Raw genomic sequence first — 21,987 nt, 5'->3', positions numbered from 1 at the left:
TCAAGTGGGTGGGGGCGGGGCTTCATGCCATTGACTGGGTGGTTGCTAGGCAACGTGGTAAACTGAAGGGGGGAACCTGTTTGAAATCTCACTCCCAAGGTGGGGGCAGCAGGGGTCAGGGTGAGCAGGGCTGAGCAGGAGTGGCAGGAGCTCGGTGTCAGACTGTTGGGTGTGACTATGCGAGACTGCAGACAGTGACAGACGACACCCGCTCCCTCGCACTCTACACTGTTTACCATCATCCAGCAGCAGGGGGACCATTACTCAGCTCTGGGGAAGGCGAAGGGGTGCGGGAGCATCCGCCTCCCCCGCCCCCGGACTCCTCCAGGAGGCAGGCAACCCAGTACCAGAGTCAAGGACACACAGGAAGGAGTAAAGGTGCCAGAAAAATACATCACCTTTGTTACCTCCCGTCTTCCCCTGAGATGCGGGACCAGGGCGAGGGGCTTACTTATTCAGCAGCTGGCAGCGGTCTCCTTGTTTTCCCATCTGCTTCTCCCCTCCCCGCGCACACCTTGCCACGCATTGAGAAGGGGGGCTTTGAAGGGAAACTGTCAGCAGGGGATGCAATTGGGGACCTCACAATCAAAGGGAAGCGAGAGGCTGTGGAGGCCTGAGCTGGAGGAGAGGAATGTCGCCCCTGCCAGGAGGTGCTGAAAGCCAGGGTTCTTACACCCAAAAAGGCAACTCCTCCCTTCCCCCAGGATAATTGGAAACAGCCCTTCCTGAGGAGTGTGGGCTTGGAATTGTAGGTACCCCGTTCCTCAGCCCCACTCCCCGCGACCACCTAAGGGCCCAAGTTTGCTAATTTCCTGCCTTTCGCCTAACCCTCCTACACCAGTAAAGTCCAGAGAGCAGTGAGGAAGGATGCCCTAGGAATAAGAGTTGAGCACTCCTGGTTTGGCTTGTGAGTTTATTCCAGATTTCTCGTGTGACCTTGGGCAAGTCACTGGGTCCCTCCAACCTCGGTTTCTTCAGCTACAGTGGGAGCAGTAGCTCTGCTCTTCCCACCTCACACAGGTAGTTGTGCGGATCAACTCAGCCGCACTTGGGGAAGTACCTAGCCTTCAAGGTTATCATTCTGCCCAGCCGCCCGCCCGCCCGGAGCAGCCGGAGCCCTGATGGTGTTTTGGGATGGAAGAAGAGGCTGCGGGAGCGATCGGGTGGGTTCCTTGGGGTGGAGAGAGCGAGAGCCTTTCTGGATTTTAGAGAGGAAGATTCCAACCGATCGGGAGGTCGGAGGGCAGGAGGGGAGACAGGCAAAAAGCCAGCAAGAGACGGACAGTCGAGCGACAAAAGGGGCGTGAAAGACCACGGCAGGCAGCGAGGCAGGGCGGCGGGCTAGGCGGCCGCGGTGGGCGGGAGGTGTGCGAGGTGAGGGAGGTGTGGGGGGCGTGGGCCGCGGGATGCTGCCGCCCGCTCCGACTGAGCTCCAGCTCCGGTTTTTCCCTCCACCATCCTCTCCCCCTCCCCGCCTCTCCTTTAACTCCCCCCTCCTGGGCTCGGGACTGGTTTCCTCCCTTAGCCCGCTGCCCTCAATCCCGGCGAGGCTGGGGCTCCGGCTCGGCGTCCCCTTCCTCAGTCCCTCTCCCGGCACCCCATGCTGCCTCCGCCTGGACCCTGGCTCCCCCAGCCCCCTACTTAGGCCGGCGCACAAATCTCGGGGTGCTGGCGCGTGGGCCGGGGCCGTGGAGGGTGCCTGCAGACGGCCCCTGCCAGGGCTGTTGTAGGGCTGAGCGCTCTGGAGCGGGGGCGCTGGGACAGCGGGAAGCGGGTCCGCGTGGGAGCCGGGGGCACCAGCCACCCACCGGGTGAGCGGGGCTGAACAGCCGGCCAGCCGAGGCAGTCCCCCCACCCCCGGGGGTGAGCGACTTTGGGGGAGTTGGTGCCCCGCCCCCCAGGCCTTGGCGGGGTCATGGGGGCCCCCCATTCTGGGCTGGGGGGTATGCAAGTTGGGGCCCTGCTGCTTCTGGCGTTTTGGGGGCTGGTGTCGGGGCTCAGCCTGGAGCCTGTCTACTGGAACTCCGCGAATAAGAGGTGAGCAGACTGGGGCTGGGGAGACCCCAGGACCTAAGGGCAGGGCAAGGGGGTGTGGGAGCTTTGGGGACTTGGGCCTCTGTTCTGTGAGCAGGAGCGAGGCTGGAGGAAGGTGCCAGAGCCCTGGTGTGGCAGGCTGGGTTACAGAGGCAGTTATCTTGGGAGCCCACACAGAGCTGGAGGTGGGTGGTGATGTCCATGTGTCAGGAGTCTGGAGACCCCAAAGGGGCAAAGATAAAAAGTTTATGGGCAGCAGGAGGGCAGTGGAGCGGTTATTTGGATCTGTGGGAAACCTGCCTGTGGGGGGGGGGCAGGAGTGGAGGGAGCCTGGTTAATGTCAGCTCTCAGGAGAGAGCCCTTGAGTAGGTGCTGCTGAGGCGCTGAGGGGAAGGCAGGGGTGCCTCCCTCCCACAGGGGACTCGCATTGGAGATGGGAGGGAAAGGGGCTCAGTTTGGGGGCTCTGGGAACAATTTCCCCAAGGCTCCTTGAGTCTCTCAACTCTTGCCCACAGCAAGAAGGTGGGTGAGCCCTTGGCCGAACAATTTTCAGCCGGAACACACGCCTGCCGTCCTGGCCTGGGGCTTCTAAAGAAACTGGGAGGCCCTCCAGCCTCTTTCCTTCCCGCTGGTCTCTGGAGTCCTGAGGACCCCATGGCCCCCTCCCCCTGTCTTTGCTGCAAACTCTTCCATCAGGGCCTCTGTTCTGTGGCATGCTTGCTTTGCTCTGAAAAGAGGCCAAGGGTCACATGAAACTTCAAGCCATACAGGGTAGAACAGAACCTTTGGGAGGTCCTCTGGGTCCCTTTGCCTCCATGCAGTTCTCATTCCTTTTAGCAAAAGAGTTCCGTGCTTTAAAAACTTCCTACTTCCCTGGGGAGGCGGTGGGAGGTCAGGGGAGGTGGGGTGGGGACTGCGGAGCTCATCAAGTCATTGGTCTTAATCCTAGCTCTGCCTCTTTCAGCAGTGTGGCCTTGGGCATGTCACTTAACCTTTCTGAGTTTATATCCTCAATCCTTACAGCTGTTATGAGGATTAGAGGTAAGGTGTTTGAACATATTATATGTTCGTGAAAGCAGAGCTAGGATTATTGTTCTCTTTACTTCCCAGACTCCCTCTCACCTCCCTGTTCTGGCATCCTTTCCTCCCTCCCTCCCATATCTCTTTGGGGGATAATCTCAATGTTTTTTCTGTACTCAGGCTGGCTGCAATTGGAGTATCAGGTGTAGCGTGAGGACATAAATTAAGACTTACCCTGATAGGGTCAAGAAGAGGCAGTTTGGTGTTGTGAGGGGTCTTCTGGATGTTAGGGAGAGGGAGTGGGTCACTTGGTAGTCTAGGAAGATAATGGGCAGCAGTCCTCTGGGACTTAACCTGAGACCTTGTCTCCAGGGAGGGGCTGCTGTGGTTGGCAAGTTATGGCAGTGCGGGACCCAAGGGTTCCCCAGCCTCCCTCCTGCTTTCAGGAGATGCTGGGTTGTGTTGGTTGTGGTTAGGAAAATCAACTACTTCAACTCCAAAGCAATAGAGCACTTTACCCGGGAAGTCTGAGTCCCAGGGTGACTGAGTAGAGGAATGACCTGAGCAAGCTGGTCTCCACACCTTGGTTCCCTTAGGGCCATTGCTAAGCTAGGCCTTTGCCTCCTGTCCCATTAATGGCTAACTTGGGACACACTGGTTGGGATCACCTTTTACATCCTTTTCCTCACCCTCCACCTCACCCCCTTTGCCCGAAATCCCTGAAATTCAGTGGTGGTGTGGAGGAAGGGAGGCTCTGCCCCCATGGTTGACTGCCATGGAATAGTGAAATCACCTGGGAGGGGTGGGCTGTGTGGTTCCAGAGAGGCCAGCTCCTTGGTAACTGGCATCCTGTTGCCATGGCAACGGCATCGGTGATGGAGCGGGAGATGGCAGTGTGCATGTGGTGAGGGCGGGCTGGAGTGCATTTGGGCACACCAAGGGGCAGGAGACCTCTGAGCCTGGCTTCCTGCTGCTTCTGATGTGAGCTCTCAGAGTCCTTGGTGCCCAAGCTCACAGAACAGACTTTCCACTCAGACAAAGGCAGGCAAGTAGGAGCCTGAGAGCTGCCGTCCTGGAGGTGAGGAAGGGAAAGCTCTGGGGGCCACACCCCTGATATTTCTTCCTTGTCCATCTGCCCTTTCCCCACAGGTTCCAGGCAGAGGGTGGTTATGTGCTGTACCCTCAGATTGGGGACCGGCTAGACCTGCTTTGCCCCCGGGCCCGGCCTCCTGGTCCCCACTCCTCTCCTAATTATGAGTTCTATAAGCTGTACCTGGTAGAGGGTGCCCAGGGCCGGCGCTGCGAGGCACCCCCTGCTCCAAATCTCCTTCTCACTTGTGACCGGCCAGACCTGGATCTTCGCTTCACCATCAAGTTCCAGGAGTATAGCCCTAACCTCTGGGGCCATGAGTTCCGTTCACACCGTGATTACTACATCATTGGTACTGCTGGGCAGTGGGCAGGGTCAAGTGAGAAGTGGTCCTTGGGAAGGGGGTGGGTGGATGAGGAGGCTGCTCATTGGAATCAGTGGTGTTCCTTCAGGACATGGGGTCAGAACAGGGGCGAGACCCAGGAGTGCCAACCTCTTGCTCTGATCTTCTCTCTCAGCCACATCTGATGGAACCCGGGAAGGCCTGGAGAGTTTGCAGGGTGGTGTGTGCCTGACCAGAGGCATGAAGGTGCTTCTCCGAGTGGGACAGAGTGAGTGGGGCTGGGGGTACCTGCTGGAGGTAGAGAGAGGTTCAGTCAGTACTTGGAGAAGTGGTCAGGGGAAGTTGTCTCAGTCCCGCTCTCTTGGGTCATCCCCATCTCCAGGTCCCCGAGTAGGGGCCATCCCCCGAAAACCTGTGTCTGAAATGCCCATGGAGAGAGACAGAGGGGCAGCTCACAGCCTGGAGCCTGGGAAGGAGAGCATGCCAGGTAGGAATCAGGGGACTGGCCCCGTGCCCTCTCTGCTCTCAGACCCCAGATGCCCTGCCTTCGCCTTCTCCCTCACTCCTGTTTTGTTGGGGGTATGATACAGGAAAGAGAAGAGAGGACAGGAGGGCGGGAGGGGAATGGAAGCCAAATGAGGAAAAGACTCAATTAGAACTAATTAGCCAAGTCAGTGCTTCAATCAGCACTGTCAGAGAAGTGGGGAGGATGAGGTGGCAGGGAACCGCAGGGCTGGACACCTGGATTCTGAGTGAGGCTGGGGTGGGGAGATAAAGTGGGGTCCCCAAGGGGTCTGGGCACTGCTGGGGAAGCCTATGGGGACCCCCAAGGCTGGGTATTCAGATGTCCAGGTGGCTTCTTCAGCCCCTCCCCCTCTTTCCTCCTCCACCCCTTCCCCGCCAGGTGACCCCACCAGCAATGCAACCTCCCGGGGTGCTGAAGGCCCCCTGCCCCCTCCCAGCATGCCTGCAGTGGCTGGGGCAGCAGGGGGGCTGGCGCTGCTCTTGCTGGGCGTGGCAGGGGCTGGGGGTGCCATGTGTTGGCGGAGACGGCGGGCCAAGCCTTCGGAGAGTCGCCACCCTGGTCCTGGCTCCTTTGGGAGGGGCGGGTCTCTGGCCCTGGGGGGTGGAGGGGGGATGGGACCTCGGGAGGCTGAGCCTGGGGAGCTAGGGATAGCTCTGCGGGGCAGTGGGGCTGCAGACCCCCCCTTCTGTCCCCACTATGAGAAGGTGAGTGGTGACTATGGGCACCCTGTGTACATCGTGCAGGATGGGCCCCCGCAGAGCCCTCCAAACATCTACTACAAGGTATGAGGGCTTCTTCCGCCTGGCTCTCCTAAGTCTAGCCATTCTCGGGGTGCTCCTCTGGTCTGATTCACGGTTTGAGGGACACCTCTGGCATCTCCTTGGCCCCCTTTGCTCTCACTAGCTCCTTTATTCCTCCCCGCTGTTCCTCTTGTCTCCATTTTTAGGGTCCCTTAAGATTTCTACCGTGCCCCTCCTACCCTCCCACTTGGCCACAGGCACCCCTGTGTCTCTGTGTCCCTTGGGGAGGAAGCACAGGCTCAGCCTCCTCGCTGATCGTGACCCAGGTATCCATGTCCCTCTGTCTCCCCAGAGTTGGGGCGGACAGTCTGTCTTTTGGTCAGCACTTCTGTATGCCTCTCACTGTTTTCTCTTCTTTCTATCTCTTATTCGTTCTCTTTCCTGTCTCTAGGTCTGTTCTCTTCCTCCCTAGCATCCTCCTCCTTGCATCTTCCTTACCCTCTTGGCTTCTTATCCTGTGCCTCTCCCATCTCCTGGGCAGGGCACCAAAGCACTTCTCCCCTTAGCCCTCAGCCCCCCTTCTGACCTCTCATACCAACTACTCCCCTCAGTCCACCAGAAATGGGGGCCCTTATGGGGAAGGCTCTGGCACTCCACCCCAGCTCAGGGCATGGGTAGTAGGGCCTCCTCTGCCCTGCCCCAAGCCTCTACATACTTACTCCAGCCATTTGGGGTGGTTGGGTCATGACAGCTACCACGAGAAGAAGTGTCCTGTTTTGTCCAGTGGCTGACAGCAAGATATGAACCAGTTGGGACATTGTGGACTTGGTCTGATGCTGAATGGGCCACTTGGGACAGAAAGTGACTTTCTCCAGACAAGAAGTGACTAGGCCTGGACAGAAATGGCCTGGAAAGTGGCAGAAGCAGTGCAGCAGGAACTGGAAGTGCCTTCATCCAGGACAGGAAGTAGCACTTCTGAAATAGGAAGTGGTCTGGCTGGAACTCCAAGTGGCTTAGTCTGGGGGGTTGGGGGTGGGAGGTGGATGGTTCTTACCCTGTGGAGAAGGGGGCAGGAGGAACTTCCTGTTTCAGGAGAAAGCTGGAACTGACTGACTGTAAGAGGACAGAGGTGGACTGAGGAAGACTTTCCTAGTATTCAGTGGTACTTCCCAGGATCTCCTTTCCCATGTGCTCTGTGTGATTTTAAGACAGCTAAGATGACTGCCGTCTGCTGTGGCAGGTCCGATTTGTCTTGTTTCTCCCTCCCTGTATCTCAATATAATGTCTGTTAATCAACAGGACTACCCCAAGAGCCCACGTGTTCTCCCTCAGTAACCAGATGGCTGTCTTGTTCATTGCATCTTCCCTTCAAAGCCAACACGGCTCCCTTCTTAGTGACCAAAATGGTGGCCTACTGACTGGTGTAGCTGACAGTGGTACTTAGAAATGGCCACTGTTTCCATAGTCACCAGCCTATACCTCTTCCTGCTCTCTAGTGCACAGTTGGCTGTTGCCTCAGTTTCCTCCCAGCTCAGTTTTATTAGATCAAAGCTGCCCTTGGACATCAAGTCACCTCAATCACCAGCCAAGATGGTTGCTTTGTCCACCAGAGGTCAAATCATCTCTCTGGTGCTGTAGTTCCCAGCTCCTTCCAGGGAACAGGAAGTTAATATTGCCATGGGGGAGGTGGCGGGGTATGGCCGTCACCTCAATAGTTTTACTGTAAAAGGGAAATTTGAACAACAAAAACCAAAAAAAGAATAAAAAACTTCAAAAGTTGCTGAGGATGCTGGAGAATAATGATGTGAACAGGATGGCTTTCAAGCTGAGGGGTGGGTGGTACGAAACCAGGAGGAATGGGGGTGGGGGGGTGGGAGAAGGTGGATTAGACTGTGAGGTGGGCAGTCTGTGGGGAGGGGATCATAGGCTGGGAGCGAAGGCTGAGGAACTCTCAAATGCGGGTGTACGGGAATATACAGGCATACGTATTGTCTGGTGCCAATCCAAAGCACCTGGGAATCAAGGCGAGTAACAATTAGCAGAGTGGTGAAACGTGGGTAGAATCCTATTCCCTACCACCCCTCCTCAAGGCACCTCTGAGGTTTGCTAGTGGAGACTAATGTAGCTGATCGGAAGAAAGTAGGAAGGTCTCAGGGACCCAGGTGTCAAGTGCTCATCATCCTGCCCGGCCTCTTCCAAAAAGCGCAGGTGCCCAGCCCCCTAGACTCAGTTCCATTCTCCAATCACAAAAACACCCATCAGGAGCATCACTGGAGCGAGTCAGCAGGGGTCACAACCTCTGCCCTTCCTGCCCCTCCCCTGACTTTAGGTTCCCTCCCGCTGTCTCCCATCTGCCTGGAGGTCAAGGGTCCCCCTTCCCCTCCTTGTTCACTGGGTCCCCTGTTCCACTTCCACCTCAGCCAGAGGCCTGGGTCCTGCGAGGTGTGGGCGATGCTAGAGGGGAGTTGGGAGCTGGGGAGCCAGGTGCTGGGCTATCTGGAATTTACTCCTGCCTTCTGAGCCCACACTGGAGCTGCCTGAGGTGGGGAGGCTCATGGGGGGTGGAAGGGCTGGTCTCTGGCCCTTAGTGGGGGTTGGTTGTCTTGGCAACATCCCCTTCTCCACACAATGGGAAGCCCCCCTCAGCCTCCCGCGTGGATGGAGCCGACAGCCCCATCGCTGGCTATCAGCCTCAGGGACTTGGCAACCGTCTCTATGGCAACTCAGCCCAGCAACAGGGCCCACTGAGAAAGGGAGGGGTCCAAGACTGGGGCATGACTATGTGTGTGAGGGGCAAGGGAGCGGAGGGAGAGTTCCCCCGACACATACATCTATAGGTACAGGTGGAGAGACAAGAGGGAAGGGACGTGGGGATAAATACTCTCTGTGACAGACAAACACCTCACCAAAGCAGCGAAGACATCATAACATGCTGAGAGACAGGAAGACACCTGGGGACAGATGCACAGCTGGGGAGAGGAATAGCACATACCACACAGCACCCTGGGACACACCCCCTCAGAGTGCTGGCATCTACAGACTCCTCGCCAACCACCTGACATTCACACACGACACAGCCTTTCACGTGTGCAGTGACTTGTGTGTCTTTGAGCTATTTGAAAATGCTGGTGACTTCTACACAGAACAACACGTGTTGACTTTTCTGGGTACAAATACAAAGACAGGGTCCTAGAGCAGCAACTACAACAAAAAGAATATAGGAGAAGGAAGACTTCATTGTTCATTTGGTCACTTGGCATCGTGTCTACTTTGTCCCAGGTACTATGTCTGGCACTGGATATTCACGGTGAACAAGGGAAAACCTCTGCTTTCATGAAGTCCACATTTTTCTGGGTTTATTTATTTGTACTTGAAAAAATAATCCACTCCCCCTCTGTTTCTGGTGCCAGGGATGGAACCCAGGGCTCATGCATGCTGGACAAATGCCCCTTCACGGAGACACACTCCCAGCCCTGAAGTCCACATTTAGATGGGGAAAAGGATAGTATAATTTCAGGTACTGAAAATAATAATATAAAGAATAATAAAATAATATAAAGAAAACAGTAACAAGATGGAGAGTAATGGGGAAACGCTTCAGCTTAGGTCAGGAAGCTCCTGAAATAACTAGGAACTGGAATAAGAAGGATCTGGGATAATGAGGAGTAAGCCAGGCACTACGGGGAAGGGCTTGCCAGACAAGGAACAGCAGGTGCAAAGGCACAGAAATTCCTGTTGCAACTCCTTGCCCCATTCCCCTTTCTTTAATGCCTCCCAATACATCCCTCATGTGAAATTTGTATCCCTTAGCGGCTCTGTTGGATGACAAAGTTTGCATTCCTGTCTGCAGGCCTGTTCAGTAATAGCAAGAGGGACATCACACCATACACACATGGTCTATCCTCCCTTAGCCTCAGCCAGTGGGGAGCAAGTCACTTAAGGTCTAGGGTATGCATTTAGGAAGCTGGTCCCATTCATTTCCCCCTTTTCTTTTTTCTTTTGCCTTTCCTTCCTTTGTTTCTTCCTTTCTCCCTCTCTTCCTCCCTCCCTCCCTCCATTCCCTCCTTCCTTCTTCCCTTCCTTCCTTCTTTCTTTCCTCTTTCCCTCCTTCCCTTCTTTCCCCCCTTCTTTCCTTCCTTCTTCCTTCCTTCCTTCCTTCCTTCTTTCCCTCCTTCCCTCCTTCCTTCTTTCCCTCCTTCCCTCCTTCCTTCCTTCCATCTTCCTCCTTTCATGGTACTGGGGCTTAAACCCATGGATGCTCTACCACTGAGCTACAACCTCAGCTTGTTTATTTTATTTATTTATTTTTAACTTGGGGGGATTTTGAGACAGGGTCTCACCTTGTAGCCCAGGCTAGCCTTGAACTCATGGTGCTTCTCCTGCCCTAGCCTCCCAAGGGCTGGGATTACAGATGTATACCCTCATGCCTGGCCTTAGTCCCTTCTAAAAACTATTTTAATTAATTAATTATTTTTGTAGTACTGGAGATTGAGCCCAGGGCCTTCACACAGAGCTACATCCCCAGTCCCTTTTTAGGGACAGAGTCTCACAAAGTTATTTAAGCTGGGTTTGAACTTGCAGTCCTTCAGCCTTAGTCTCCCAGTGTGCTGGGTTCATAGGCATGCAGCACCACACATTTATTTATTTATTTATTTTGTTTTATTTTTTTTTTTTTTGAGACAGGGTTTCACTATGTAGTTCAGGCTGGCCCTGAACTCACTATGTAGCCCAGGCTGGCTTTTTGTCCCCCCCCCCGTTCCAGGAATCGAACTCACAACCTGTGCTTGCCAGGCAGGTGCTGTGCTGCTGAGCTAAATCCCCAGCCCCCCAGGCTGGCTTTGAGCTCACAGAAATCCTCCTGCCTCAGCTTCCCAAGTGTGAGGATTATAGGCGTGTGCCCCCATGCCTGGCCAATCTTAATTTTTATTTTAAGGCAAGGTCTCACTATATTTCCCAGGTTGGCTTTGAATTTAGATCCTTCTGGCTCAGCTTCCCGAGTAGCTGTGATTATAGGCGTGCACCACCCACCTGGCTTTCTCCTTTGTTTCTTGTGTGTCTGTAAATCACTTGTGTTTTCCTTTAAACTCTGGGAGGCCAAGGATGATGCTCTGAGTTTTGGGAGGCTAAGACAGACACAAAGTCCAAAGCACAGAAATACCAGGATGAAGAGGGCTGAGCGTACCACAGAGTTGCTCCCCGCAACAGTACAGGATCAAGACTGACCTGGGGGTTTAGCTGCAGACAGGAGTGCAAACTTTGTCATCCTTCTGAACAGAAGCAGCTGAGGGATATGAATTTCACATGAAGGGTATGTTCCGGGGTGTTAAAGGGGAATGGGGCAAGGAGTTGCGATCGGAATTTCTGATAGGGAATGACTGATACCACATCTGATTTTGGGGAGGTGGGTACCAGGAATCAAACTCAGGACTTTGCGTTTACCAGGTAGGCGCTGCACCACTGAGATATATCCTGGCCCTTGCTAGCACATCTGGATTTTCAGTTAGAATGGAAAAAATTGGAGTTAAGAGGCTACCCAGGCATCCGTGGACATGCGGCCTTCCTAGAGAGAGCTTTGGGGTCTGTAGGCAGCCTGGGAAAAGTGTTGGGTTGGAAGTAGGGAGTTGGCTGGCACGAGCTTATAGAGCTGGGTGGGAGAAGGAAAAAGGATGCAGAATGAATGGCAATGACAACGGGGCAGAAAGAGTGATGTGGAAGGAGTCCTGAGGGGCCCAGGTCCAGGTACCCCTGATTCCCATAGGGAGGTGCAGTCATTGGTTTCCTGGTTCTCCCTCTTTCCCTGTTGCCGCAGGACCTCAGGCACCAGCTCCCCCCAAACTCAGTAGCTGGTGGGGTGGGGGGACTGCACAGCCTCGGGGGCGGCAGCTGGTGAGTGGGGAGGAATCTGTGTGCTCAGCAAACAGCAGCCTCAGTGCCCAGTGGCTGCCTCCTCCCTCATCAATCAGCCCCAGCCAAATGTCCTTGCATTCCCACCACCCCAAGGGGACTGGGGCTGGGCCAGGGTCCCCAGGGGAGTGAGATGGGGTGGGTGGGGGTGGCGCTTGGCTTCCTGTCCATTGGCCTCTGTTCTCTTCTCTCAGGAGGCTCCGTTCCTCATGTCATGGAATGATTCTGTCCTGGGCCCTGCCATCGAGGGGGCATCATCTACAAATCACCTGTGGGGGGCCACTTGGGGAAGTGGGGGAGAGGGATGAGTCAGGGCTGCAGAGGAATCCACTCTGGTTCTCACGGGACTGGCCCAGAGCACAGCCAGCAGGGAGGCTGCTGGCACAGAGTCCCTGTCCTGTCCCCCCCAGCTGGCCTCTTCGTCCTGATGGATGCTCTGGACAAAACTGAGACCCTGACACCCTGCATATCCTCTCTCTTCCCACCTTCTCCCAGCCCCCTGCCCTCACACCATGCTTCCCACCAAGATCTAGAGGTCTGACACCCCAGATCACCCCAAATCTGCTGTTCCCTATTGGAGACGGAGGTCTGTAGACCTTACCCTCTGGCTCGCCGTCCCCCTCCTCAGCCCTTGCTCCCCTCAGGGACCCAGGCGTCCTGCCCACTCCCCTCACCATAACAACCATTCTTCTCGGAGTTGCTTAAGACTTTAATATCATTTCATTAAGTCAGTAAGTTCAGAGAGGGTTGGGGGCACAAAGAGACGGGGGGTGGCCCAAAGAGGGCCAAGGTAGGGGGGAAGAAGGGAAGAGCCCCCCTCTCTGTGGAGATGGCTCTGAGAAATCAAATATTGACAGTGAGAGAACAGAACTTATTAAATCTGGGACAGGGGTGTGTGGGGAGCTGTGGGAATGGCCAGATGCCTGGGTTGTGAGGGCCATGAGGTTCTGGGTGGAGGGAAAAGCCTGTGACAGGGAGGATGCCCAAGTTGAGGGTACAACTGTTCTGCCCCTTTCCTTTGGGATGTGCTCAGCCTTGCTACCCGGGTTGTTTCTCAGCTGTCCCCCAGAACCCCTGGGGACAAGACCCCCATCACAGCTGTGGCTGCCCCCCTTCATGGCCTCCCCTACCTCCACCTATGCTGATGAGCTTCAGTAGCGTTTAATCCGATTGAGCAGTAATTAGCAAAGCGAGATGTTTGATTACCTATTTAGCATAATGTTGGGGGCTGGGATCCCTAGGCACAGCCACAGTTGAGGGGGGAGTTGGAAAAGAAATGGGGTCTATGTAAAGTTCCTTTCCCTGAGGGATTCGTGAACCTGCCCTTGACGCTCCCCACCCCATGCCTCTCCTCAGATTTTCACTCGTGTGGGACTTTTCCTTGGAGGTTCTGACCAATTACTTGTCTCTCTCTGCCGTCTGGTTTAAGGAATCACCCACATGTCCCGTCTTAGCCCTGCAGATCTGTGCAGTTGTTCTTGGGGTGTGGCAGGGTCTCTCTTTCCTTCATTTCCAGCTCTCAGCAACAGGAGTCTGAGCTAGGCCAGAGGCACAAATCAGAGTCCAGAAATCCACCTTAGGTATATTGGTGGCGGCTGCGGGTAGGCAAGGGCAGAGGCTCCCAATTTTAGAAAGATCAAGTAGGTGGGATGGTGAGGTCAGGGTTGAGTTGGGGTGCAGATTAATCCACCTGCCCTTCCGGAGTACCAGGGACTTCCACTCTGGCAGTGCCAGACTGGTATAATGAGACCTGTCAGGTGTGAACACCAACCAGAAAAAGGGGAAACAGAGGTGCCAGCTTCTCTTCTCATTCAGCAAAGAAAATGTCATCAATTTAGCTCCTCATGGAAATGTAATCAGTGGGCTCACTGCTGGCTTTGTCTTAATTAGGCACTATTGATGGAAGCGGGGAGGGCGCCTCCCATCCCCCTGACGCTGCTTGCTCCCTGTATTTCCCAGTCTCCTCAAAGCTTCTCGTGACCACTGGGTAGAGTGCAGCCTTCCAGGCACCGTCCAGTGACCCCGGCCTGCAGCGCCCCCTAGCACCCGCTGAGGTCTGCCCCTCCTCCACACACTCCTTTCGCTTCCCCAGGACGCAGCCTTTGTTTCTAAAGAGAGCAAAGCCCCTCCCCGGCCCGGTCACCTTCCCCAGGGAGTCTCCGCCTCCCAGTCCCCCCCCACCCCATGTTTCTCAAAGCCGATCCTCGGATTCCAAAAATTCCAGTTCCGGTGTTCCCTCTTTTCCCTCGCACCTCACGCCCCGCGATCCTGAACCCCAGTCCGGACTCAGGAGGGGAGCGAGCAGGAGGGCAGGGGTGCTCCAGACCCGGTGCCCCCTCCCGCCCCAGCTGCAGCCACGGCGGCTGTCTGGAAATCCTGGAGCATCTTCTAGATGGCGAACAGCCTCAAAGGCGGGACCCCGGGCGCCATCTGCTGGACCCGTTCGGGCTGGAGCCCACACACCTGGGAACCGCGTCTGGCGTTTGGGTTTCCCTGCCTTTTAACGTCTTACGGAACTGTGGTGCATTGTTTCTAGCCCGAGGCCTTCCAGCTTGGTCCTCACAACGGCGCCCACCCTCTTCCGGCCCGCCAGATTTAGTTGCTTTCCCCTAGGCCCCCAGCCCTCTTGCCCCTTGTCCACGCAGCGGAGACCCGCGCCGGGTGGGGCCGCAGAGCAGGCATTCAGGGCGCCTGCGCAGAGGTGGCCCGCTCCGCAGATCCGACGCTCACCCTACCCGGCCCAGGGTTGCCTTGGCGACGCGTGCAGGCGCGGGGCTCAGAGGGCCACGCGGGGCAACTTCTTAGCTGGTGTGGCCCTTCGGTCGGCCAAGGGAGGAGAGGGTCGGCTTGTGAGGTGTGCGTATCGGGGCAGAGGGAAGGAGGGAAGGAATCTGGGGAGAAGGGGCGGTAGTGAGAGGCTAGGGATAGGCAGCTGAGAGGGCGAGAAGAGGCCGCTGTGCAAGGGGTAGTAGTGGGGGGAGGGGAAAAGGGGCAGTTGTAGGGGGAGGGGAGAACAGGGAGCAGTTGTGGCAGAAGAGAAAGGGCAGTTGGGCGCAGAGGAAGGAGCAGTTGTGGCTAGAGGGAAAGGCACAGGCGTAGGGAACAGAAAGAAGAGGCAGTTGGGGAGCATGAAGAAGAGGGGCCTGTTGTGACAGTGATGTGGGGAAGTGACTGAGAGGAAATTTGCCTACTGGTAATCAGTTTTAGGAGAGGCTCCCGCGGTATTCCCAGTAACAGAATAAGTACCAGGCTAGCAAGACTGAGCCTGCTGGGGCCTGCAGTGTGGGATCATGGGGCGAGCCCCTGGGTGAACACTCCGGAGGCTTCAGTGTGAGGTAAAACGCAGCTTGATGTTTCCCTGGAGGCTGATAGAGGAAGCCGCGTTGCCCTAGTTGGTTTTATTGATTTGTTAGCCTAACAGAACGTTTTCCTTGGAGCAAAGTACAAATCCTTCAAGTTTGAAATTCATAACCTATGATCACTGCCTGTGGCAGCCTGTGGAGATGAGGAAGGAAAGCCACAGGTGGCCGTCAGGCTATAGCTGAATGAAGAGGGAATGCCCAGCAAGTCCAAGTGGCCATTGGGATTCTGAACAGTTGCCAGAGGTGCCCACTTCCTGCCATCCCACTTTTCTAAGAGGCACCACCGGCCTTCCTCATGCCCTCATCTCCTTTTCCCCATTACACAATGTGAAATTCTTTATTGAATGACTCTTGTCTTTCCTGTTTCTGTCTGCTCTGACGGCATTTAGAATCAAATGATTTTGTTTTTCCTTATCAGTTAGTACAAATTCAACCACCTGTACTAAGAAACCTTCTCAGTACACACAAAACAGGGTTCTTGCCTCTCAGCAATTAAAAGCTAGAGACATGCGTGGCAAATACCGTTCTTTGTTTAAGACTGTTGCAGATTTCAGTGTGGGTAGGAGGAGCATTTTCCCACTTCACTGGAAGGAAAGAAGATACATGGGAGAAGCATCATGGTTTGCTTCAATATCTTGACAAAGGGTGGGGAACATGGGTTCAGTTTTCCCTTTGTGAGCCTTCTCTCATTCACACAGGGCTTAGTAGGGCAGAGTGATTTGAGCAGCCACACGTCAGCTTGGTAGAACTTTTCCCGATTATCTTACATTCTCCATACTCTTTTGTTGAGATAGGGATTCCTAAACCTTTGTTAATGGAGTATCCTATCTTTAACCTCCACTTAGTCCTAATGCCTGGAGAAGTTTTTATTTTTAACCTAATGTTATGAAGAGAGTGGGGTATCCCACTAAAAGAAGCAAGGACTCTTAAGGCTCTTTTTCTTTTTTTACAGGGCTGGAGCTCAAACTCAGCTCAACTCAAGCTCAAACTCAGGGTCTCCCACATGCAAGGAAGTGTTTGACCACTGAGCCATACTCTCAGCCTCAGAGGCTTCTATTGAGAGTACAGACCCTTTATGGAGAGCAGGTTATAGGTTCCCCAAGAAGAGATGATCATATTGGAGTCTCACTCAATTTGTGAATCCAAAGGGGACAGCAGAGAGAGGTTAGGAAGTGTTAACAGGAGGCTGGGCTGGGGGTGGGGTCTGACTGTGGACTCCCAATATCTCTGTACTTGCAGGTTTTACCTGCACAATGTCAAGCAAAGCTGAGAAAAAGCGGAAAGTGACCGGTCGGGTGGGCTCCCGGCCACCCAGGGAGGTGCGAGCTGCTCAGTCCACCCTGGACCCACAGGCTACTGAGAGCACTGTATCTGCCACTGAGCCTGAGTCTGAGCCTGAGCTGCCCAAGGAGGAGACTGGTGGGTATTTGCTGGAGCAGGGGGTGCTTAGAAATGGAGGGTAGAGGGATTTGAGGGACTAGGGGACAGAATGTTTGTATTTCAGGAGGGTCTTGGGGCCAGGGAGCAGATTCTGTCACTTCTGGGCAAGAAGCAGGGGCTATGTGAACTCCTGCTGTGAAGGCTCAGGGAACCTCAGCTCTGCTGCTGGATCCCTTTTTTGTCTGTCTTCCCCCTGGCCAGCCTCATACTTGTTCTTTCTGTCTTAAAATTTCCCACCACTGCTGCAGGAGTTCACCAGCCAATCCTTTCTCTAGCCTCTTCCTCCTTATTTCAAGTGTTCCTGGTTGCTCCCACCCCACCGCAGAGGGTTTGATCTCTTCCTTTTTCCCATTTTCACCCTGGGTGGCAAAACAAATAATGTTTTTCTCCCATTAAGCCCATCACCATGGAGACTCAGCCTGCTTTGCCACCCTTTGAATCCTAAGCCAGGCTGATGCTTTCTACCATCTGTTGAAGGCTCCTGTATCTCCGCCCTCATTTTGGCAGGGACTTGGTAGACTGCGGAGGTTCAGGTTCAGGGTGACAGGAAAAGAAGTGTAGATGGAGGGAGCAAAGCGTTTAAAGAGGCTGCCTTTTGTGGCTTTGATCCAGGAGCCGGCAGGGTTGGAAGGTTTTGGGTAACTATTGCTATCAGTGGGCTTTCCCTTAGAGCACTGGTCAGTGCGGAGAGGACAGACCTTGCTTTTTATCTGGGACACCTGCACACTGCTAATGGCCAGGAAAGATGGAGAGAAATAGACCCTCACTCCAACCTTTTTTTTTTTTTTTTTTTTTTTTTTTTTTTTAAATACTAGAGACTGAACCCAGGGCTTTTCTTGTGCATGCCAGGCAAGCACTCCACCAATGAACTATATCCAGAGCCAGAATCTCCCTTTAATATTAATGGTTAAGAACTTAAGTGAGGATGTGGGAGAAACAAAGACCCAGGGACATAGGAAGCTGCCCTTGGATCCAGGACTTTGAAATGTGTGGCATTTTTTCAGTTCTCAAGTGGTTGGCTGAAAATAGTTTAAACTGAGATGGGCCCCTAGAAGCTGCATTCCAGGAGGAGCAGAGGGAGGTAGGAAGGAAGGCAGGTAGGTTTGGTTTGGTTCAGTTTGATTTGGAGAATCCGCGGGATCAAAGGGAAGGACCTTCAAAATGAACGCTTTGGCCTCCAGACCCCAAAATCTCTCCCTCCGCCAGCTCTCAGCATCCTTATTGTTTGGTATGGAGCCTTCCAGCTGCCCAGTAGCCTGGGTAGAGGTTCAGAGAGGAGTGGGTCTCCCAGGCAGCCCTGAAACTAAGACTAATCCTTGTAATGGAATTGGGGAGGGGCTGGGGCCTGTCTACTGGGGATACAGGGGGCCTAAAACATTTCTTGGTAAAAGACTGGATTTGAGAATAGCAGCCTTCTTTCTGTCCTTTTTATGGCACTGGAGATGGAACCCAGGGCCTCTTAAACACACACTTTGCCCCAGAGCTGCACCCCTAGCCCTGGCAGCTTTTTGAGATCTGTATCCTATACTTCGTTACGCACCCTTCAGTTTCCACTACAAGAAGAATCCTAGCCTGGTTTGGTGGTGCATGTCTGTAATCCCAGCATTCAGGGGGCTGAGGCAGGAGGATCATCAGGAGTTCAAACCCAGCTTGGGCTATATACAGTGAGTTCAAGGTCAATCTGAACTTGAGACCCTGTTTCAAAAAAAAAAAATCCTAACCAAGGATCACAATCCCTTTCCTGTAATTTTAAAAGCTCTAACAAATGGAGCACCTTCCCCTGCCCCTGCTGCCATCTAAACTTATCTGATGGTAAAACCTAACCTAAACTGACATGAAAGTATTTATGGTCTGTTAAATATATAAATATTCATATGTTCTATTGCAGAAATATTCATTAAAGTTTGATTGTTAAATATTGTTCTAAGACCTGCCCAGGGTGGTGGTAGGGATTACATACCATACATTATTGATTATATTAAGATCCTAAATTCTTTTCTTTCTTTTTATATTTTTGATGCTAGGAATTGAACCCAGAGCCTTGCTCATACTGAACAAGCACTCTGCCACTGAACTACGTCTTGAGTCTTCTACAATTCTAAATTCTGAAACCGGTCCAACACCAGGGGTCTTGGATAAGGGGTTGTAGATCTATATTTCAGGTAGAACAGAAAATGTATAGAAAAAATATAGCAATACCTAAAATCATGAAAACAACCAGTGAATCCCTTGGTTTGGCCTCCGCAGGCCCTCTTGTCTTTCCTCAGAGATCACTACTATCCTGTGTTGGAGTTTATCATCCTCAAGACCGATATTTATATATTAAGTACTGGGGACTGAATCCAGAATCTTCATACGGAGCTATGTCCTCAGCCCTTTAAAATATTTTGAGACAGAGTCTTGCTTAGCCTGAGCTCGAACTTGTGATCCTCCCTCCAGCCTTAGCCTCCCACAGTGCTGGGACTGCAGGCATGTACCACTATGCCTGGCTCTTATTTTACTTTATTTTATTTTTATTATTTTATTTTATGGTACTGGGATTGAGCCCAGGGCCTTATGCATACTACGTGGGTGTGCTACTACTGAATTATACTATGCTATCACTACTTCTCCTGGCCTAGTTGCTGTCTGAAATTTGGAATTCCGGCAGTTTTCTCAGGGAAAGTGGCTCATCCCACTCACCACGAATCTTTTCCTATTTCCTGGAATCTTTCCTTATTCCCTTTTCACCACTTGCTTCTTCAGGTTGTAGCTTCACTCTTTATTTTCAGTCTTCCTTTCTGGAAATCAAGATGTCCTGTTTCCCAGGGGCTTTCAGTTCTATTTCATTTATTCTTTTCTTCTTCTGTCCCTTCCCTTTCATGGGAAACTTACCACTTTCACCCTAATCGCTAGGTAGGGAGGTGGAGAATCACCCTCCTATGTCTGTGGGACTCCAGAACAGGCATAGCAGAATTAAGTGCCCATCAGCCTGGGGGACGGGAGAAAGCCTGATTCCTATGGGCCTCAACTTCTCCATGTGGAAGGAGGATCAGGGAACAATGGAGGCCACAAGCCGAGTCCCTGGAATAACTGTCACCGTTAACTGCCTCAGTACTCCCACCCGTCACCTCACTAAGGCTTTTAAATTAGATTACTGGATATTTATTATCATTTATTACAAAATTCATTTTCATTTGTGATTCATTTATTATAAAATTCACTCTTTTAAGAGTACAGTTCACTGGTTCTTGATATATTCACAGAAGTGTGTAACTATCACTACTATCTAATTTTAGAGCATTTTCATCTTCCCCAAAAGAAAGCCATTTCAAGCACCTTGAAAAATTACTGCTGGATGACTCTTTCTCTTCTTAATTGCATCAGAGCCTTGCCATTTATGTATGTATGTATGTAAATATGTATGTATGTAAGTATGTGTGTATGTATGTATATATTTTTGCCATGATGATGATTGAACTCAGGGCTTTGCATATGCCAGCCAAATGCTTTACCACTGAGCTATACCTCCAGCCTAGAACCTTGTTTTCAGCAGTTTCCCTCGAGCTCTTGGGAGCCACTAATCTACTTTCTGTCTTTGTGGGTTTCTCTAAGCTGGATGTTTCATAGAAAGAGAATCATACCATACTGTGGTCTCATGTGACTCACTTCTCTTCACTTCATATAATGCTTTCAAGGTGCATCCATGCTGTAGCGTGCATCACACCTTTATTCCTCTTTAGGGTGAATAATACTCCACTGTCTGTATATACTGCATTTTGTTTATGCATTGTAGTGTTAATGGACATTTGGGCTGTTTTCTTCTTTTGCTTATTGTGAATAATGCTGCTGTAAATATCGGCCAACTAACACCTTTGGGTCCTGCTTTTTTGTTTTTTTGGTACAGGGTCTTGCTGTGTAGTTCAGGCTGGCCTTAAACTCACTATGGAGCCCAGGCTTGCCTTGAACTCACAGCAGTCATCCTGCCTCAGCCTCCCAAGTGCTGGGATTAAAGGCATACACCACGTTGAGCAGAACCAAGCCCAGCTTTTGTCCTGTTGGGTTCAACCCTACAAGTAGAATTGTTGGATAATATGGTAACTGTGTGTAACTTTTTAAGCAAAGTCTGCCCTTTTGTGTGTTTCTTCTTCCTAGAGCCAGCCTTGGTGGAACCTGAAGTACCGAAGGAGGAACTGGAGGAACTTGAGGTGGACGTGGTAGGCTGGGGTCTTCCCCAAAGTTAATATTTCTTCTCAACAACTAGTGAGTCAAAGGCTCAGCGGGGAAAGGTATACAGGGAATGCTCTGCTGCTGCCTCCTGCTTACTCTCCACCAGTAGCCTGCTCAGCACAAATCCAGTTCATGAGTAAAGGATCAGTTGATCCAAGCCTCCTCCTGCAGAACAGGGCCTTGGCGAGGAACTAACCTCAGCCCTGCTCTCCCTGGTCTCCCCACCTTGGCTCAACCTTGATCCTATGGGTGGACATTTGACAAGTTGAACAAGATGGGCAGATACTGTTTTGTTTTGTTTGGTCTTTTTGAGACAGGGTCTCACTATGCAGTTCAGGCTAGCCTTGAGCTTACTTTGTAGCCCAGGCTGGTCTCAAACTCACAGTGATCCTTCTGCCTCAGCCTCCCAAGTGCTGGGATTACAGGCGTGCGCCATCGTGCTTGGCATGACATTTTTTGAAAAAGAGAGAGAAAAGCAGTAACATCCCTCTAAAAAAAATTGGAGCTGGCCATGGTGATTCATACCTGTCATCCCAACACTGGGAGGCCAGGGTAAAAAGAGCACAAGTTTGAGTCCAACTGAGGAACTTAGTGACTTAGTGAGATCTTATCTCAGAATTTAAAAAACAAGTTAAAAAGGGCTCTAGGGATGTAGCTCAATGTGAAGACCCTGGGTTCCATATCCAGTAATGTGGGGGGAAAAACTGGAAGGAACAGAAAAGTACTACAGAGAAAGAGAAAATAAAACTAAATCATTACTCCCCAGTCACACCTAATGTGAGTATCTTGATATATGTCTCTCCTTTCTGTGCAGACTTGCAAGTTGTCTGTATAATCCTAACTGTGCCATATATTACCATATTTTTTGGAGGGGCATAGGGGTTTAAATTTAGGGCCTTGTGTGTGCTAGGTAAGCTCTCTACCATTGAGCTACATCCCCAGCACTTTTTATTTTTTTTTATCTTGAGACAGGGTCTTGCTAAGTAGCCCAGGCTTGCCTAAAACTTGAAGTACTCTTGCTTCAACTGTCACGCATCTGAGATGATAGGCACATGCCAGGCTAAAACCAACACTTTCAAAGTCGTATTTCCTTAAAATAGATTCCCATACACAGAGTTACCAAGTTAAAAAGTAAACAATGCTTCTAATGTTTTCAATATATACTACCAAATTATTTTAAAAACAGATTATATCTTTTGCCCTCATACTAGCAACAAACCCTTGCCAGTCCAGGGTTATCAGTTTAGCAAGCATTTAAAAAATATAAGTATTTTTAATGAGGGATTTTAAAGATTAAATGATTTCTGTTATTTTTATTT

At 52.2% G+C, this 21,987-nt stretch overlaps 2 protein-coding genes across 6 annotated transcripts in view; both read left to right on the top strand.

The window, feature by feature from the left end:
• The first annotated feature begins 105 nt into the window (after nucleotides 1-105).
• On the top strand, nucleotides 106-7,533 carry Efnb3 (ephrin-B3). Of its 2 annotated transcripts, XM_005399467.1 has the most exons (6): nucleotides 106-378; nucleotides 1,021-2,037; nucleotides 4,204-4,496; nucleotides 4,663-4,755; nucleotides 4,870-4,974; nucleotides 5,392-7,533. In XM_005399467.1, the coding sequence occupies exons 2-6, from the start codon at nucleotides 1,916-1,918 to the stop codon at nucleotides 5,799-5,801; spliced, it is 1,023 nt and encodes a 340-aa protein (XP_005399524.1). In that variant the 5' UTR covers nucleotides 106-378; nucleotides 1,021-1,915; the 3' UTR covers nucleotides 5,802-7,533. The 2 variants fall into 2 exon arrangements, with proteins under 2 accessions (XP_005399524.1, XP_005399523.1); XM_005399466.2 differs by lacking the exon at nucleotides 106-378 and having other exon boundaries at nucleotides 389-2,037.
• A 6,854-nt stretch (nucleotides 7,534-14,387) lies between these two features.
• The window catches only part of Dnah2 (dynein, axonemal, heavy chain 2), a 103,853-nt gene continuing 96,253 nt past the window's right edge, over nucleotides 14,388-21,987 (top strand). For 2 of the 4 annotated variants that reach the window (XM_005399458.2, XM_005399455.2), the window contains exons 1-3: nucleotides 14,388-14,513; nucleotides 16,259-16,438; nucleotides 20,594-20,655. In XM_005399458.2, coding sequence (XP_005399515.1) covers nucleotides 16,273-16,438; nucleotides 20,594-20,655 — 228 coding nt within the window. In that variant the 5' untranslated portion in view covers nucleotides 14,388-14,513; nucleotides 16,259-16,272. Of the gene's footprint in view, nucleotides 14,514-14,858; nucleotides 14,993-16,166; nucleotides 16,184-16,258; nucleotides 16,439-20,593; nucleotides 20,656-21,987 lie in introns of those variants that run through there. The other 2 variants (XM_005399456.2, XM_005399457.2) reach the window with 2 other exon arrangements.

Source organism: Chinchilla lanigera, unplaced genomic scaffold (genome assembly GCF_000276665.1).
Source record: "Chinchilla lanigera isolate Chin_1 unplaced genomic scaffold, ChiLan1.0 scaffold00066, whole genome shotgun sequence".
Classification (NCBI taxonomy): domain Eukaryota; kingdom Metazoa; phylum Chordata; class Mammalia; order Rodentia; family Chinchillidae; genus Chinchilla; species Chinchilla lanigera.
This window is presented reverse-complemented; position numbering and strand designations above follow the sequence as displayed.

Excerpts from the sequence above, each read along its gene's own strand:
- Efnb3 (XM_005399467.1), top strand. The coding sequence starts at position 1,916 with ATGGGGGCCCCCCATTCTGGGCTGGGGGGTATGCAAGTTGGGGCCCTG. Across the intron at positions 2,038-4,203 it reads TGGAACTCCGCGAATAAGAG|GTTCCAGGCAGAGGGTGGTT; the intron begins GTGAGCAGACTG and ends CTTTCCCCACAG. Across the intron at positions 4,497-4,662 it reads CCGTGATTACTACATCATTG|CCACATCTGATGGAACCCGG; the intron begins GTACTGCTGGGC and ends CTTCTCTCTCAG.